Here is a 20,385-nt window from a genome sequence, read left to right as displayed (position 1 = left end):
GCAGTTTGCTAAAATGATAAAGCACTGGTGCTTGTATACCAGAATGATTAATTTCATCATACGTTTGGAAATAGATATATTGAAAATATAGCATCATCAGAATTTTAACCTAAATGTCTTACTTTAATTAATAATAAATATAACTTTACTTTTCATTCGATACATTTTATTTAAAGTGGCTTTTAAATTTCAAATCTCAAAATTCAGCCACAGCCCTTCCCATATAAATGTTTACTCTTCCGGCTTTTTCCCACATTGCCCCGCTTTGGTGACTATGACAAACTAGAAAAATATCAATGTCATTTGCAGACCCTTGCCAAAATTGGGGGTGGTTGCTGTAGCTGGAAAATGCACTGTGTGTCCGTCCGTCCAACAATAGGGGGAAAAGCAAGCTATGGGGAAAAGCCAGGGGGAAAACGGACTTCGTTACTCTTGTAATGTTAGATGTGCTGTGTGTGTCTGTTCTGGCGAAGGGAGTTTGGATTCCAGGTTTCGGGACTCCAGGACTCTGGGTTTCCGGGGATTGGAGTTTTCCCACCCCCTTTCCCGCCTTTCCTTGGTCAGCCGCATCATTGCGGTTTCAAAACTGAATTTTTCGCTATTCCCATTTGAAGCGTTTGCTTATGTATGTGCGTGTGTTTGCGTTTGCCTGTATTTTGGGGAGTTCTAGAAATTGTAACCAGTAGAGAGGTGCACTAAGAAAATGTTATATTTCAAAAACATTTCCAATACACAAAACTTTAAAAACTGAACTTAAACTTGTCTAAATTATTAAACATATTGTATTATCTATATTTCATTTAAAGAATCTATCTTCAGCTGTAATTTAAAATTATAAATTTATTCCGAAGCTTTATTCCATTTATTTTTATAAAAGATTAAAATTTTTTTTTTTATTTCCTTTTTTTTGTTCCTACAAATTTTATTTTTTATTTTGGTTTTATTATAACTGCGCCAGTCACAAAGGCCTAAAAACTAACAATATTCTTTGTCCGCTGTGTAATTAAAATTTGATTTGAAAATAGTTGGTTTTGATTAATTAATTTTAATAATTAATTACGACTTATTTTTTTTATCAAAATACAACCCATAGTATCTGATGGTATATATATTTTTTAAAATTTTTTTTGTTTTGAAAGCTCTTATTTTTTATTTTGCTAATATTTAGCTTGGTCTGTATATACAGTTTGCACTGGTCTCGTGGTTCGTGACAAGCCAAGCGCATAACCGCAAAACAGACGCGTAGAATAGTGAATGGAAAAAGGGGTTTGTAAATGGGTGGTAAGTGGGTGGAATGTGGGTGGTGGCTGGATGATGAGAGGCTGGGGCCTGGGTGGGCATTTGGTGGCTCACGCAGTTCCATTTTCAATTTGCAGTGCATGTTTTTCGGGACTTTCTCGGTTTCTATGCCAATCTGCGTTTCTCATTCGCTCGCTTCAATCTCCTTTTTTATGCGCTCTGACGCCACCCACCACCCACAACCCGATTTTTTTTCTCCGGAGCACCCTGACAACAATCCACCCCCCATTTTGGGTTGTTTGACGCGACCCCCCTCCGTCTTTTTTTTGCCCACTGCCCCTGTATTTTGCTTTTGTGGTCATGCCCACTTGATGCGTATTTAATTAACGTTAATTGAAATTGATTTATGTATGCAGTGTGCGTACTATACATCCCCCCCTTGCCAAAGCCCATGAAAACTGAAAGGAGGGGGGGGCTTTTGAGAATCGGCAGAGATTCGAGGGTTGACTCAATTGACAAATTTTCGGCATATTGAAGCATGAAAAATTTTGCGTTTTGGGTTCATTTAATTGATTAAACAAAATGCAAACAGACATTTTTGGAATTTTTAGCACGAAGAGATGAAATATAAGTGGAACAGGAAATATGGTAATATCAGCAAAAGGCGAAGAAAAGTACAAAATTGTTTGAAACGACAAAGAAATGTTAAGATGACAAATCGAACAAATTAAAATGGAGAGTAAAATGATTATTACATTTCTAAGAAGTTTTGCCTTTCTTCAAAGATTTATAAATGTATATTAATTTAAATCCTTAAGCATTTTTGCAAGTATAATTAAAAGACATTAACTTAACTTTCTACTTGTATTATATGTTTAGCTTGTGCTTCCATTAAAACATTTTCAAAGTAATCCAATCAAACTTAGACAAAAAGGAATTAAACATACCTGATATTATTCGCACCCTATTTTCCCACAAAAATGAATGAGCAGCAACAAACAAAAAAAAAAGAAAAAGAGAGAGAAAAACATTGGATGCGTGTTTGAGCAATTTCCACGTCATTAATTTCTGTTTCTACCATTCGGAGGAGCGCATCTACATCTGGTGCTTTTATGTTGATTTAATTAGAGGAGAAATCTTTCCCACTTTTGGAGGGTTTTCCTCCGCTTTTCCCGCTGCTTTTTCTGTTGCCCTTGGCTTTTATTGCATAATTTTAGGTGTGCAGCTCAAATCGAAAATGTATAGGCGGAGGGGGGGTTACAATCAGCAATACAGCTAAACAGCAAACAGCCAACAGCAAACAAAGAACAATAACAATAAAGCAAAAGAAATAACAAAATTCATCATAAACAGGGAGGAAAAGTCGCCTGGGGTCGAAGATCGTAAATAAGAATGGAATTTTATGCGTGCGCAAATAAAAATGCTGTGTGTGCGGTGCGGTGCGGTGCGGTGCGGCAGCCATTTAGTGCATATCTTTTGGGTTCGGCGTAAAAAGTTTCGTTTTGGCTCCTCGTAAAATTACTCATACGACTTGTTAACCGTTTCACCAGCTCACAAAGATACACATTGATTTTTCTGCCTCTCGTCTTATTTTCTCCATTTTCCCTTTTCCTGTCTTTCCAGGTGAGTCCCTTGAATCTTTTTTCTCGTTATGTAAGTCCTTGGAAATGTGAGACGAATAGTATTAAATTCTATTGATGAGAAATGAGCAGGAGAAATCGGAGAAGCCGTCACAAGAGTGAGCAAAAAGTTGGGGGGTTTCTTTTTCCGTTTTTGCCGGTATTAAATGTTCGCTTTGATTCCAATGCGAATGTAAACAAATGAGATTTTTTCGCTGCAAAAAACTTTGACTCACTCAACCGAAAGTGGTTGGCCCATGCACTGGAATGGAATTTTAGCAAAATTAGTTTCTAAATATTTTCAAAATATGTGCAATGAAAACAAACGTCAGACACTTTGTTATATTGTTTAGATTTCAGCACTTGATTGATTTTGTATATTTCTATAGAGGCTAACATTTTTTTTATAATATTTCAAGTGCATATTTTTTACAGTGCAAACTGTGTACTTTTCGGTTCGTTTTTCCGTAGCCCCTCAAACCAAAGGAACAACAAAGGAATTTTCCTAATTATGCGTTAACGTGCACGTACACAAAAAGCAATATACTTGTAGGACACCCCACCAGTCTTTGGAAAGCCGAAACCAAGTTAACCATGAAAACAAAAATCGCACAACGATTGCAAATGCAAAAAAGGGAAAAATTGACAAGAGGGTGGGGACTTTGTAAAGTGGACAGGGCACTGGGTGGTGGGTGGTGCTAGATGTTGTTAAACTTTCTGTGATTAACAATTACAAAAACCAGCTGCAAAACCGAAACCTCAACTAAAGCAGAAGCTAACCGGCGTTCACTGTTCCATTCCGCATTCCAAAACAACCATCCCCCAATCCATCCTCTTTTTGCGGGTTGGCCATGAGCGGTGGGTGCTGGGCGGTTAGGGGGTTGGGGGATCAGGGGGCTGTAGCATCCGCTACGTGAGTTTGCCATAAGCAATTTAGCTAATTTAGCTACAAAACAACAGGAAGTGGAGCAAAATAATCGAAGCGGAAGAATAACAAAACAAAAAGGGATGAAGGAAAGGTAGGGGACAAAAGGAATGTTAAGAATGTGGGGGGGGGGGGGGGGGGAATAATGTAGTACCAAGAAGTTTAATACTGTGGTTTATTTAAATAGTTCTCAACTTTTGGTTACTTTTCAAGCATGGCCTGTAAAAATCAAACCAATGCATTCTTTACCAGAAAAATTTAAAAATGCCAAAAAAATTATAAAAAATTGAGCAAGGGAAGTGCATGAAAATAACAATAAATGTAATACAGTGCCAGCAAAGAGTATAAGCACACGCTGGCAGTAATAATAGTAATGGCAATAATAATAATAATAATCTTCCTAAGGATGCTGCTTCTTTGTCAGATCTTTGCCGGACAGGTCGCCCCCAATAACTGTTTCTTTTTATGGCCACAACAATGGGTGGCTGGCTGCTGGGAAAACAAAATGAAATTTGCCTGGGCTGCTGCTGCTACTGCTACTGCTGCTGCTACTGCTACTGGTACTGCTACTGCTGCTGCTGCCATTGTGCATTGCTCCTGCTCCAGCTACTGGCTTCTCTCAAGAAGAAAAATGCATCTGATTGAATTTTGAATAGTCAACGATGGAGACGAAACTGCGGTTCGGTTGTCTGACGTTAGTGCTTCACTAGCCAGCCACAGATTCATTTTTCCCTCGTCTGTGAATCCTGCATCCTGCATTCTATATTCTGCCGCCTGTTGGCACGTAGCCTTGAAAATCGAAGTGGAAATTAAATGTAATCTGCTGTGCCCGAGAGTGAGCAGAATCAGATTTACTGGGAAGACAAGTAGCTTTAGCTGGCAAGCCAAACCGAAAAATTGGACTATATGTAAGCGAGAAATTAAGAATTTATTTTATGTACCTAAGCAAACAGGTAACCCTAGTTTGCAAGTTTATTTTAAAAATTTAAGAGCTGTCTCCATAAATTTGATCTTAAAATAAACTGTATAAAAAGAAAGGAATTTTTTTCATCGCTACTAATTTAAGATTAAAGCTATCTGGAATTTTAGCAAGTTTTTCGTAATTGGTCAAGCACCCATTTGCGTAATAAAGGGGTCCAAAAGAAACGCTTTCGTTTCGTTTTTGTTTCTAGAGTAAATTTGTCTTACAGTTGCATAATTTTGTAAGGTTGTGTTATATTGAAATAAAAAAACTATTATAATGCCATAAGGCTACTAACTTAACTGCATTCATTAAATATTTCATAAAAATCGACCCTTACATTTAAATCAATATCTCTAAATGTGAAGGGCTTTAGCTCCCAAAGTGAGTATCAAATGCTTACAGAATTTCCTTTCTTTTCCCCGAACCGTATAATGAATGGCACTCGAGACTCGCCATTCCAGGCAGTGCGTTAAAATAAATGCTTGCCAGAATTTACTCTGTGCATTTGTCCTGACGGACGACAAGATAAATGCGCTTATTGACTTGAAATGGCGACGCATAAATTTTGCAGCTGTTCCTTTGGCCTGCCAGGCGACGTCGCGTCCTGTCTTTTCCAGGCTTAGTCCACCTGCTGCCCCGGACAGAGCTCAAGCACTTTCAATCCCCGCCCCCATATAAATTAACTGGACCACTCTGAAGACTCGACTTGGATTTCAACGGAAAGCCGACGAATTAAAGCGGAATTGCAAGATTAGTGCTGAAAAAGTAGGTTTTATTGTATTGCTTAGGCAGAGAAGAGCTTTTTCATAATAGTTTTCTCCATTTACATGAAATTAAATAGCAAATTTAGCGAAAGACATTTATTGTCGGGTTTGAATAGTTGATTTGAACTTTTTAATAATAAATTATAGAATACTAAAAGTCGACAAATTACTTTTCAATTCTTTTCAAGCAATCACAGATTATTGCTATTTATTTACTTAAAATTTTTCTTTCACTTTTAGTTTAATTCCATTTAAGGGAAGACGGTGCAATAACACCTTGAGGTCTTAACACCTTTTCATCAGGTGTTGTTGTATTCACCCTAAAATTTAATAAAGGAATCTGTAATAATCCTTTTATAATGTACAAATTAAAGATACTTAGTTTGCTTTATAGGTTTATAATTTATGGTTTGTTTTACAAGACTAATCAATATAATTACTTCGCAAGAGTTAGCTTTCTTAAATACAACAATGCAGTTGAGCCTAGGGAAGGGCCAGAATAGTCCCGAATGTCCCTCTGACCAAATCCCCTTTTGGGTTTTTATGAACTCCATTCCCCCACTGCTTTTGGCTTTTTCGTATTTATCTGTTGTCTGCCTATGGAAATCATCGTTGGCTTATTCACCGCCGGCAATCACGCGCCGTGGCAGACACACCTCTTGGTCCGATTGGGGCGTCTTGCCATGGCCACGCCCCCTTTACCCCGCGGAGGGTGGCTATCTCATAATTGCGTAGGCGAGTTTAGTACTCATTAAAAGCGTTAATCGTTCGGCTGCCTTTGTCGATTTCGCTTTATCTCTGCGTTGGGTTTATGTGCCCGTCCTTACACGGAAAAAACAATAGATTAATAAATGAAACAATATTTATATATTTTCTACAATTTTTATGAGTAATTAACTTATTCAATTCAACAACAATTACATTGATTTTTTTATTCATCACTAATCCAAATTAGTTTGTTCTCTATTCTCTTAACTCCACACTCACTTCGTTACATGTGTGCGTGTTTTTAATTAAATGTGTTGGTAAATGCACCCCAATTTATATATCACTGATACATACACCATTTTTTTTTTGCTGTGTATTTGCCTGTGAGTGGTGCGTGTTTTCTTTTGTTTCTGCAGTTGGAAACACTTCAGTTATAATTCAGTGGGCGGCAGTGACAGCAGATGATGGTGGGCCAAAAGCGATTTGCATAAATTTACAACAATGATAGCTGGGATCCGTAGCCGTGTCCATGTCCGGAGTTTTGGGCGATGAGGAGATGAGGAGCTGGGGAGCTGGAGCTCTACAGATCCGTCGTCTGATGGAGCGGCGCTGTCATCGCTGTGGGCGAGCGAAAAAGCGAGAAATACACTTAATTAAAAATTTTTATTACACAAATTTTGCTTTTGTGTCGATAATGTTATGCTTATCATCCAGCAGCAGCAGCAGCAGTAGAAGCCGCAGAAGTGGGCGTGGCAGCTTACTAATTTGCAGCATCAGCATTTCCAGGTGTGTATGTTTGTTGCCGAGGTCCGTCGTCCTTCCCGAACAACTTCTACCTCACTCCATCGCCTTGGGGGTGAACGCATTAAAACGGAAATTAAAAGGAAGCCAACGCAGCAGACCCACGCCCCCTTTCCGTTGGTGCGCCTTTTTCTGGAATCGCCGGCTTGGTCGTCGTTTGCTTTCCCGTTTTTACCATTTGGCCATCGCTTTTCCTCGCTTTTCTTTTCACTGCGCATCGCGATTCATTCGGGAAGTTTCAGCTTAATATAGGAAATTTTATTAAAGTTGAAACAACTCCGCAGGGTCTTTTCGCAACCATTTTCCCCTTGTCACTTGTTAGTTGGCTCTCATCAATCTCGTCAATTCTTCAGTCTTTTTTATTTTTTTTGAACACTTTAATCAGCGATTACGCAATGCATCAAATTAATCAAAGACCAGGAAAGTGACGGATGGATATTTTCCATATATATATATATATATTGTTAGAGTGGCTTTTTAAGCTGGCATTTTGATGAACAACATACCATTCTGTAAATATTAGGGTGGTCAAAAAAAAACTTGTTTAACGTGATAGATTTTGCTGTGCAATTAATGTATTCAAAAACCAAAACATGGTCTCGTCGCTTATGTAAAAATTACTCATACGACACGTAGTGTCAGTTAAAATACAAATGTGGATCAAAGGCAACAGTACGTATGAGTGATTTGACTTTTACACCCATGCACTGACTCTAAAACGCATTTTGTCCATAAAATTACATCTGATGTGTCTTAAATTCACAAAAGCGGATACAGTAGCAACTTAAAACTTGCATAAAATTTAGGATCAGCTTTATATATGTAAATATATAACAGATAAAATTCCGTCTGCTTTCAAAACCAAAATCTAAAATACCTTTTTTTAACTCTGTTTAATAAAAAATCATAAACAAAAAAAGTATATCGAGGGCTTCATATGTCTTAAAGCTTCTATTGCACTTATTTTAACAATTTAATCTGCGTGGGCACTTTCCTTATGCACAACTTCAGATGCTTTCGGCCACAAACCTAACGCTACGTAGTGCAGAAAATTGTTGCCAATTTCCCAGGCAAGCCCAAAACCGCAACCAAAACTAATGAGGCCATCACAGTTAAAATCCAAAATCGAGAGCAACAATTGCCCGAGCTGCTCGACATGCAAGGTGCTCGCTGCTTTCCCCCTGCGACCCGTCGCCAAAAACACCTGTCCTGCAATCAATTTAACAGGAATGTGGCTGGAAAATCGGGGGAGGGTGGACTGGCCAGGCCAGGCCAAATGAGTTTCAATCATGAGAACGACACAATAACGGGTGCCTTTTTCCACCCACCCAACATACTACATACTACATACAAGTATACAAGCAAGGCGGCAGGCGTGAGCCGTAAAAAATTTAAGCAATGCGGCATTTTACACCTTTGCCGGGATAAGAAGCAGTCGCGGTCCTGTGAGCTGAAGCCATCAGGATGGCAATCAAAAGCAATGATTGTTGCTCATAAAACGAAACGGTTATGTTTATCTGGCTTGTGCCCAGAAGCGGATATACATATATACCTACTATGTAGGGGGGCTATGGGGATAGGGAAGTTGGCTAATGGAATGCGATGGAAGCGCAACTCTCGGCGAGCCTTTGCCTAAGTAAAAGAAATGGTAGCGCCAAGTAAATATTTAATGACCGAACTCGACCACCACCGCTCCCCTTCGCTTGCCGCCAACTCAACGAAACGATTGTCTGTTGTGCTTACTTTTTGAACAAGTGCCAATGTTTTTCATGACTTTTCATTTTATTTAATTTCACTTTTATTATGATTATATTTTCAGCCGCTTTTTTGCGCTGTCTCTTTCCCTTTTGGTTCATTTCGGCTAACGATGAAATGACTTAATAAAAAAGTTGTTTCGGACTTTGCGGTAATTGTTGGGAATGAGTTGTGCGGCAAAACGGAAATCGATGATGGCCATTGCAGTTGAAATTGTCTTTGCATGCCTTTTAACCGTTACGAAATCGCTTAATGTCATGGTCACACTGGCTTAGAAAGTGCCGTTGTGTTATTATGATTTCTAGAAAAATTATAGAGTACTAGTATTGAATAAAAAAAAACAAATGAAATTAAAATTTATGAATTGTGTGATTAAGTTGTGAGGCAAAACGGAAATTGAAGTTGAAATTGACTTTGCATACCCTTTCGTCGTTTCAATTCCGTCACATGACATGGTCACACTAGCAATAATAATAATACGCAATTCTAGAATAAATGTATGACATACAAATACGAATGAAATATAAATTCAAAATGGCTTAAATTATATTTCCAAATTCCTTTACTCCGCAAAATATTAAGCGTTTCAGTTCCGCTTTACAGCATGGTCACTCTGCCACTTAAAATCACTTCTAGCTTAGCATCAAGTTCAGTCTGCTTGCTTGAGAGTGCAGACACCCACCTGAAATCAGCCGCCCCCTGCTGGCTGGCATTCAAAATAAAACCCAAAACAGAGAAAGGCAAATGCCATGAAAATTGAAAATGAAACGTAACACGCCGCAATTCAAGAAACAAATGGATGCTGAGGCAAAAGGGTTGGAGTTTTTCAGAATGGTATTTTCAAGTTTGGGGTCATGCTGATGAGGCTGGGAAGCCCAATGCAATTTCCAGCCAAGAAAAAGCATCGAAAAAGAGCAGAAAGAAAAGCGTAGAAGAAATAAACGTGCAGACATGTGCGGCGCCAGTAAGCGATAGTCAGTTAGTGCTCGCTCTCCCACGGGTTGCAGTTGTGGGGAGGCAGGTTGCTGCTCTGCTCTGCTCTGCTCGGGTTTAACTTTGGCAAACGCTTACGCAACGTTTTGTTTGAGCCAACAGCAGCAGCAGCGGACTGTGGTCCACATAAAGTGGGGTGGAATGAGACAAATGGCTGCACCACCACCACCCGTGTGGCAACTGTCTGACAGGTGAGGAACGTGGCTCCGTAAAAGCACTGGGAAATAACACTGAAAGCTTGGCGTCCAGAGTGGGGGTTTAAATTTACATAAAGCAAATGAAGCTGAAATGGAGAAGCTGAGGAGATGGCCTCTGCCTCTGCTTATGCCTCTGCCTGCATTGCCTTGACCAAATAGGTAAATACTTCAATTTGCGCAAAATGTTTCTCCCGGTTGAAAAATGAAAAATATATACACTGGACCAAGAGTCCACACACCCACACCACAAGGTACAAAGTGAATGGGAAATTGCAAAAGAAAATGTAAAAAGTTTACAAACACATACTATAGTGGAGTGGCCTTAATGAAGCTGTCCCTTCTCCATTTTCAAGGCATGATTTCGTCCCATTTCGTAACGTTTCGAGTCTGTGGTCCATCGGTGTCGTGTGTGCTTAGTATCCTTCTGCCACACTGTTGCACATCCTTTTATCTTTGTCTGCCACACGTCAAAGCTCATTGACAGGCCATATGTCAGAAATTGATTCGTTGCAGCAACCTTAGCATCCTAGCACCCCAACATTCTGACATTTCTAAAGAGAGGGAGCAGAAATTGAGATACCAAAAACCAAATTACGTGCGACAATTGTGGGGGGCAGGAAGATGTAGGATCTAATCGGAAGGAGACGACAACAACACCCTGTGATGAAGCACTTCCTCTTCCGCCTGTCCAGCTTTCTGAGGCGATTTGTTTTGGGGTCTCAAGTGCATCCGCAATTTGTTTGTTGTCTCGTGTTTTGGCAAATGCATTCAACACGGACATCCAGGGAGGTTCACCTATGCTCCTGGACGAACGTTGAGTGAATGGTTGGTTTTGTCCATTCCCTAAACGGATTTTATCTAATGAATGTGTACAATTTAAAATAATATATTGAAGAACTAGAGAGTATGTGAGTGGTTTCATATTTTTCAAAGGGTTTACTTTAAGCCTGTGCAAAATAAATAGATTAATTTTATGATCTATGAAGGATACTCACTTAGTTTGAAAATAAATATTGCAATTGCTATTAGCAGTGCATATTTACTTCCGCTGCTGTGCAGGGTCACACTTGGCGTTCCAATGTCACTGTTTCTCACCGCATGGTCACATGGCATAAGGCTAACTTTACCCTGTATAATAATATGAATTGCTCATCAACTTACCTTTCTGTTAACGCTGCTACTTTCTATATTCTCATCCAGCTACCCAACCTTTTGACTCTTTCTGGGATATCTTTACGTACTTTTCACCTGGCGAATTCTCTTTTATATTTTTGTTGTGTTTCACCTAAGTGCTTGAGCGTAAAATCCTTTCAAATTGTATATTGACAGCTGTCACCGCTTCCCATCAGATTCGCCCTGCAAAAGAAACGAAATAAAGCGTAGCAAAGTAAAATAATAACAATGGCAGGAAAGAAGTAAGGAAACATTTTAATGTATTTCGTTTTTGATATTTTTTTGGCTCTGTTTTTTTAATTAAAATTAATTAAAATGTAAATTTCGCGCTTACCTCCAGCCGCCGCTTTCCATTTCTTCCTGCTTCTCCAGTTGCCTGTTTACATGAGAATCTTATTAAGAAACACGCAGTGGAGGATGTTTAGAGGGACGAGAGACTACAAAGTGCGGCACAAAATAAACCAAAATACAAATGTAAACAACAATTAAATGTTCACTAAGCTAACAATAAACAAGAAGGAAAAACTCGAGGAGGGAATGTGTAACCAAAGGCGGACACCCTCTTGTGTGTAAGGTAGGGCGTGGCAAAGGGGGCGGAGCGGGCTGGGTTTTAGTGGGAGAAAGGTATAAGGACAGGGGAACATGCTCGCACTGACATTTTGGGTTTGCCATTTGTTACTCGCTCAATTGAGTTTAAATGATACTAGCATGGCATGACAGAACAAAGGAGTAGAGAAACTCTGAAATAGTCTGTTGTAAACTTGGGAATTTACCTAATGATCTCATGGTTAAATGGAAGTTCAAGTATTTTTTAAATTTAATTTACTTGAAGTACGAATTCAGCAGTTGGTACACAACTTTTTGTTAAAAAAAAAGCCAAGATAGTAAACCTTTCCTGCAAAATGTTTCTGAACGAGCTCTTATCTTTACAACCCATAAGCCAAAACAACTGTAGCTGAAATGTGGGCAAACATCAGGTGCACCTTGTTTCTTTAAAAGCGGCCCAGAAAGTTTCACTTAGATTCATTACTAGAAAAATTTCAGGACGAGCGCATTTCACGATTTCGAATGGGCATGATGCTGACAGCACTTCGAGCCTGCTGTCCTTACGGTGAGGCTCATTGCTGTTCCACACCAACTAAAGCTTTATCTAAATTGGAATTGAGCCCGCCACCCAGTTCCTCCCTTTTGGTCGAACCACAAATGGAACAGCCCATAGCTCCAGAAGTGGATTCGGAACTTCAGATGAATCCGTCGCCATTTGTCTCGCAAATGAGTCTGGACTTTGATCCCTACGACGAGTGCTTCAGCTTGAGCCAGATAAGTTAAAAATAGCCAACGCTTTTTATGTGATCAACTTTTTAGTGTGCTAAGTAAAGAGATTAGAACCACGATATATAGATAGATAAACACATTTATGAATAAAAATATTGTGAATTCTTTATTCCGCTGCTGTGTAGGGTCACACTTGGCGTTCCAATGCCACCGTTCCCACCGCCCAGTTACACCGGCAATTTGTCCCCGACTGCAGCACGTAGCAAACATAGCGAACGTGGCCGCATCACTGCACAAATCCAATCAGGGGCATTAGTTCGTTGTAAAACCCAGAACAGAATCCCCGTTCGCACCCAGCAGCGTGTATTTTTTTTCGGGGGGTCCTTAACTTATTTTGTGGTATCATTAACCTTTAAACTTGGACGCAGGCAAGCGAGCGAACTGTGTGCAGAAATTGTAAACTTTTACACTCGCCAAAGTTTCCCGCAGCCGCAAACTTTTTTACTTCAGCACACAGAGGAAAGGAAAGGAGAACGACGACCAGATCCAGATACACCCAAGTAAAATGTAATATTTTTAACTTTATTTTCGATTTTCGTTTGCCGCAAAAATCGCATTTGCAGCCCAAAAACTTAATTTGCGCCAACAACGAAATTGAAAGAAGGGAGCTTCTCCGCAGTGGACAAGCAAAACTTTTGCCGCGCTTTACCTTCTCCCTTTTCATTCTTTTTTTTATTTTTTTAGTGCAATCAAGCGGAAATTGATACGTCACCGCCAGCCAAAGCTGCACCACCCGCTCGCCACCACACAAAAAAGTGTTGCCAAATTGTTGCAAATAAAATTGCTGATATGGAAATTTTGTACGCAAGTTTTTCTTACTTTCACACGCCGCAAAAACTCACAAACAAAACGAAGCCAGGAACTTTTTAGTGTGGCAGGTGTGTCTTCTTCCTTTTTCGGTGTTCTCCTCTCCTTCCCACAAAAAAGAAAACTTTCTTGAATACTTAGCGCAGCCATCAGTGCAAAGGTCACAGTTGAACTGGCATTTTCTATGAATCCGAGGGTTAAAGGAACTAGGCATTTTGTTTAATGTGTTCCATTTTATAAGGGTTAAATCAAGAATCCCTTGTCACGCGACTAAAAAAAGGTTGGACGTCTGTTTTTTAAATAAATATTAAGTACCCAACTTATCCCTTCACTCTATTAGATTGTACTTGCATTCCGACGTTCATGTTTCATCAAGGTCACACTGGACTGGCACATCTAATTTTTCCTCTTCCAAGACTTTGTCTATCGCTTCAGGACCCCTTCACCCTTTTAGATGGTTTTTACATTCCGCTGTTCATGTTTCATCTTTGTGTTAAAAACAAAGATTGAAGTGCATACTTCATTATTGTTTCCTTATTCCGCTGCATAGCAAGGTCACACTTAAACGGGAACATCTCATATTTCGACTGCCAAATAACGCACAAGACTTTGCTTTTCGCTTCATGACCTTTTGCATGCTCGCCCAACCCTGCAGATTAGCTGGGCCATTCCCGTGTGATATTCCCCAGATTTCGAGCCGTAAAAGCAAGCTTATCGGCTCTTTCTGAAAATAGAGTAAAGGCCACCGAAAAGAATGATCAAATTAAAGTTTGGCCATCAATGCGGCTTACAGACCTGAAGTTCCTTCTCATCAGAGGAGGGAAACTATGACCTCCGGTTCCCATTTCCTTTTTCTGCTTCCTGGCCAACTCAAAACGCACATCAATTTGAAACTTAATCTGGCCGCACAAATAAGCCGCACCAAAAGTTAAGACCCAAAACAAATGGCTGGGGTTTCGAACTAGACCCCTCCCGCTGTAGCCTTATTGTATGCAAACAATTTACAGCGTAAATGGCCGGCAAGCGCCAAAGAAGAAGATGGAAAGCAAAAAAAATGAGATTGAGATGGGGAATGGGGAATGGGAATGAGTAGCAGTATGTAGTGGAAAAGCGAAATAGGCATGGCTTTCGGAATGAAAAACTAGGCAGCGTCTCATGCATAAAACTCAAAATGAAAATGAAATACAGGGAAAGCCTGAGAATGAGAATGGGAATGAAAATGAAAATGCAAGCAATAGATGCTCCAACAAAGATAATTGAAATTCACCACAGAGCGGCGGGAGCAAGTCCACTTCTATAATGGAATGCATTGAACAAAAAAAAAAACAACTATAAAATTGAAATTGAAATGGAAATGCTTCCCAGCATTAAGAGATTTGTCAAGAGCTTTACCAGACACCGCTCTTTTCTCATTAATTCGGTTTTGCTAATTGTAGACACATAGAAAAATGTTAAAGACATGCCAAATTCCAAGCCCATTTGTAAAATTAAGTATAATTGGTAAAACAATCGATAAACACTATCGATAATATCGATTATCAAAAAATTAAGCAAACATCAATAGTTTAGTATATTCAATTAATAAAACAATATTCCAGTGTATAAATGTATAGATAGTGCCAACTGAAGTTGTTTTCACACCTTATGCTAGGTTATTTCTAACGATTTTCTCAGTGTAGGTATTTCTTAGGCAACTTTTCAGTGAAAATCATGAATCGAGCTCAAGTGGTTTTCCGCATAATATTCCTTCAAGTGGCCGCAAAGAGTTTGGCCGGCCAGAGCTAGGCAAATATTATTTAGAAGAAAGTGCAAGGGCCTTGAAGGAAAGTGGAAAACGTAACGTAGATGAAAGATGAATATTTCGCAATGAATGCTCTAAACTTTTGAGTGGCAATTACTTTCAGCGCGAAGTGGAAGCAGGCGACTACGGACTACCCACAATTAAGTTAATTAGTATGAAGAAGGTAGTCGTTCTTCGTTCGTCGTTCGTCGAAGTCCTTTGTTGTGTTATCTGGTGCTGCTATTTGTGCAATTAACTTGATTGCGCCTATAAATATGCAGCACTTGGCTGTGATTATTGCACGGACTCGTCCTTTTTTCTGCTCTGCTCTGTCCCGTCTTCGTTGTTGTTTACTCATGGTGCCTACAAGTATGCACTAATTGTTATTCCTCGACTGTCTTTGTTGTCCTTATCTTGAGTTGGGTTTGGGATTGGCTTCTGTTCAAGTCCTGGTAATAGCTTTGGGATATCTCTCAAGCCATAATCGTCGTTCCCGCTCTTATCTTTTATAGCACATAGTTTTCGAGTGCGTTCATCAAATATTTAACACACTTTTTGCACTCAACTTGAGAAAGCGATTAGGCTTTTCTAAGATTTCATTAAGGGGCAACGATTTGATAACAATGTTTTGTGTTAATTTTCGACTAGGAATGGTTATATATTAAATATACATTTTATTATACTATGTTCCTATTTTATTTGTTGTCTTCTTCTATCATTCTTAAAGTTGGCTCCTCTTTAGTCTTTCGTCTTATGTTTCCTTCCACTTCACGGTCCTATCCAATCCATTTCAACCATCAGGAGCGTTCCAACTAATAGTGGGCGTGACGTGAGCAAACCTCCATTGTCTAACTAGCTGGAGAGCATCCCTTTTGGATCCTGCCCTGTCCTTGTCAGTCGCTCCATTTTGGCATTGTTAATCTTTAACCTGAGTCCTAATCCGTGCGTCATGATTGAAATCAGGAGCAAAAACGTTGCGTAGCTTGTTTTTCTTTTTTGTTTCTTCTGGAGCGGAAAAGCAAAGTCGATGGAGGATGTGGGTGGTGGATGGTGGAATAAGCACATCGCACATGATGCGACGACGACATCGTCTAATCTGATTGCCCTGATGTACTCGGCTCTTGCCAATTTGTGTCAATTTAGAGATGGCGCCCGACCAGGGGCATTGCTGCAGCATGTGCAGCTTAGCTTAAGGCGAAGCTGCCTTCGACTTTGCCGCCTAGCTGCTAATTAGTTCAGCCAGGGGATCTGCTCAGCAGTGCAGGTGTGCAACAACCGCCCTTGGCACAATATCCATAATGAGCAGCCGCCGCCGGCAGTGGTTAAATATCCCTATGAAGTACACCTACAAAATGAGGGACTTATAATTATTTAGCTTACATACAGATAGGGGTCACAAGTCCTTTATTTTATAATGCTAATAATATAGCATAGCTTGCTTTCCTTGACTTTGACAGCTGCAAGACCAAATTGGAAGTTCAAAATCAAGCCAGATTTTATGGCTTTAGAAAATACTTTGCATACTTTTGGACACCTTTTGAAGAGTTTCAAAAACACTCAATTTTTCAGTACTAACTTTTAAATTTAGTTGATTTTTTAAATTGTTTTTGAACTAGACCTAAAAATGTAAGTCTATCGCTGCAATCTAAACAAGTTTTGGTAGATTTTTTGTGCTGTGCATGCATGTGGATTAAAAACAAAACAAGAAATGGAAAATGCCGCAGGGTAGACTCAATGTCGGGCCTTACCGCCAAAGTGTGTGTTTGTGGCAAGTTAATGACACACCTTAACCCATGTTAACCTACTTTTTCATGTTTGTGGTTATTCTTGTCCCGCGTGTTGTTGTTGTTCTTTCCACTTGACCTAAAGCCAAAAAACAAAAAACAAAAAAACAAAAAGGAAAGCGCAAAGGGAAATGGAAATGGAAATGGAGAGTGCGTATTGGCCTGGCCTTCATGCAACTGACATGAATTTGGCCAAAAGCAGTCGTAGTTGGTCTACTTTCCAGCTCTCCAAACAATTTCTGTTTTTTTTCTGTTTTGCACAACTTGCCTGTGTTGTCCATTCTGCATAGCATTATCTGTGCCATTTTGCCCCCTGTGACCGTCTTTATACGAACACTTTTTAAACCTTAATGCTGGGCAATTAATATGGAGCTCCATTAAATGTGAACAGCAAATAGGAGATACACGCTTAGCACGCACCAGTTACTATCTCTTAATTATGCACAATGCAAAAGAGCAGAAAGCAAGAGCCCAAGTAGAACGAAACCATTTATTCAAGTAAAGCGACTGTTGGATACTTAAGTACATACATTCAGCTTAGCATTCTTAAAGCTAGAAGGAAAACGTTGCCAGGATCTAAAACAGTTGAAAGCATATAAACAAAGGAGCAAAAACTATGCCAACAAAGCTTCATTTATGAGCAATTCAGACAGTATAATACAAAAAAAAGAGAGCAAGTTAAAAAAAATCTGAAACAGAAGTGGGACACAAAACATTTAAAAAACATGTATTGAAACTCAAAATCGTATGTGAAAATTGCTATGAATGTATTGTTCCTTAAAGGATTAAGCTTTGCATTGAAGAAGTGCAGTTAACTCCTCATATTAAAGCATCATAATTCTTTAAATAGTGTTACCAACTGAATATTAACAAATGGAAACCATAAAGTGTGAAATGTGGAACATAATTTCTCCCAAAAGACTTGTGGAAGTCGAGCAATGGCCTTCATTTGTCTTCCTCAACTGTGGCTGCTTCTTCTTCTTCGTCTTCGTCTTCATCCGCTTGTTAAGCATAATTAAAATCACAGAGAAGGAGAGTCAGAGAAGTGAAGAGAAGTTGGAGAGGGATAGAGCGAATGAGTGAGTGAGTCTGATTAAGAGATAGCAAATTGTTTTTGCCATCGCAGGGTGCATGTCCCTGTCCCATTCCCTCCAATCTCTCTGTCTCACTCTCACGCTTCCTCTTCTTCTGCCGTAATTAAATTGACCGTTAAGCCAGGCGTCGTGCGAGAACAGGATGACGATATGGCGAGAGAGCGGGACAGACACCGCAAAAAAACAAACATGGACAAGAATTGTCCAACATGCCACGCACCATTTGCTATGCATTTACCTCGAACTTAGTGTTCTAGATTCACTTTCTATACTCTTATTCAGGATATTCTAAACTAGAAAAGATTATGAATATTTATATACGTAATATCTGATATTTTATATCCGAAATCATGGAAAATTGTAGTTGTAGACTTAAAAAGAAATGGATTAAGTTGAAATATGTCACGCAGTATCAAATTTAATTATTTGATTTTACAAATATTAAAAATCGTACTTTTAGAGACCTTTAAGATAACTTTCTTCAAAATTTCCATTCCTTAACTTTATCATGAACTGTAGAACTTGGAAAAAAAAGGTTCAAATTCGGAAATATGTCACACATTTGTATGCAAACATATTTTATACATATATACATTTGTATATAGTACTTATATTTTCCAATTTCAGATCTTATGCTCCAAATCTTTTCAAAACTCAGCAAGAGTATTCCAAAACTCAACTATCCTGCATTCTTTACCATTCTTTAATGAACGGAGCGTTGCATTCGTTATGCAAATGTGTTAGCCCCATTGAATTTGATGGTCGTGCATAAATGTAATTATAATGTGCATTCTATACAGGATCAAACATAAATGCATAAGTACATAAATGCGCGTGTATATGGACAGTGGATAACGTAATGCATAATGCAGTGAATATGATATAATAATGTATTATGCATTATGCATGATCGCGTTCCTTAATCAACGCCAAACGAGCGACATTTAATTTTAATTAATTTTGTCATTTGCTTTTTACATCAATGATGATGACGATGATGATGGGTTTGCGGGGGACTGGCAATCCATATATCCATCCATTTGTTGTGCATTTTGATTACTCAATTCAAGTGTGAATGCAGCTGCAGCTGTGGACTTTGTGGATTTCGTGGATTTGTGGATTGTGTATTGTGGGGTGTGGACTTGTAGACTTGAGGATGTCGAGATATGGTCAGTATTATGTGGATATGGTCAGTACTTTGAAATCAGTCGAGTGGTGGTCATGTTTCTGGGCTTTTTAGTGGATCTCTGCGGTTGCCGGCGTTTCAGTGGCGATGGTATGATGGAGTTTCCATCCACTCCCCACTCAACGGATCAAATTCCGCCCAAATTTGTGGCAGTTGTACTGCCTACGCCGCCACCTTTGACCATTGAAATCATCCGCAATCCCTTGGCTCCCGAACAGCAGGAATGCTATGATGATGATGGCTCTGGCTTCGATGATCCCCGACTTCCAGAAATTATCATCTGATTCGATCCCCCCCAGCTTTTCACTCCTTCCATTCCGATTCCGCTTCATTTGGTTTAATTAAAACTCTTTTTGCCATAATCCAATTACGGGCCAAAGGCAAAAACCAAATGACAACAAATGGCATAATGGCATAATGGCCAGACAACAAAAACGCCGGCGAACTAAAAAAAAACAAAAATGCATAGAAAAACTCAACAAAACTCAAACAAAGAGCATAGCAAAAAAAGCAAAAAATTGAACAAAACAAAATGCAAACAAACAATGCAATAAAATTCAATTACAACAAATTTTTAATTAACTTTTTGCAATCAAAACAAAAACCAAATGAGGTGACTACAAAACATCTAGTTGAAAGCCAATAAAAATGGGCGTAATAACAAATCCACAAAAGTCATCGAGGGAGTGGAGTGGATAAAAGCTGTGATACGATAGGTTACAACGGTATAGGATTACTTGCTTGTATCGTGTAATGTTTGCAGAAGTCAAAAATAAAGTACATTCACCAGTAAATGTTTTCATTTCAAATGTGTGTTACGTATACCTAATAGTTTAATGCTTTACATAAGCGTTGAAAATATAAATAAAAGTGTTTACAACCTAAAAACGGGAGAAACAAGAGAGCATAAGTCACATTACGTATACGACGCGTAATAAATAGGATTTTTCTTCCCGATATTAAATTAAATGGTACACAACAGTTTTTCCTTAATTTGAAAATATAAAATTAAATGGGGAATATAAAAGTAAAGAGGCAATGAAAATCACATTATGTATACGACGCGTAACACATGATTAAACTTATCAATTTTAGGCCTAAATCAAAAAGGATATTTTAATAAAATGGAAGACAATAGTTTTTCTGCTAAAATCTTTATATTTTGTATCTAAGTCCAAGTCAAGGGGCACCATTACGTATGCGCAATATTTTACTACTCTCACATTACGTATACGACGAGTAACACTTAATTCTATATCAA

At 39.0% G+C, this 20,385-nt stretch overlaps 2 protein-coding genes across 12 annotated transcripts in view; both read left to right on the top strand.

Annotated features, from left to right (window-relative positions):
- LOC128264426 (uncharacterized protein CG43867) overlaps positions 1-20,385 on the top strand; it is a 115,648-nt gene that overhangs the window by 62,708 nt on the left and 32,555 nt on the right. The gene's annotated exons all lie outside the window — the stretch shown is intronic.
- On the top strand, positions 19,081-19,695 carry LOC128264437 (uncharacterized). The gene has a single exon (XM_052999895.1). It carries the CDS (start codon positions 19,160-19,162, stop codon positions 19,406-19,408), a length of 249 nt encoding a protein of 82 aa, XP_052855855.1. The 5' UTR covers positions 19,081-19,159; the 3' UTR covers positions 19,409-19,695.

Source organism: Drosophila gunungcola, unplaced genomic scaffold (genome assembly GCF_025200985.1).
Source record: "Drosophila gunungcola strain Sukarami unplaced genomic scaffold, Dgunungcola_SK_2 000070F, whole genome shotgun sequence".
In the NCBI taxonomy this organism is placed as follows: domain Eukaryota; kingdom Metazoa; phylum Arthropoda; class Insecta; order Diptera; family Drosophilidae; genus Drosophila; species Drosophila gunungcola.
Note: the sequence above shows the minus strand (reverse complement) of the source record. Positions and strands in the feature narration are given on the sequence as shown.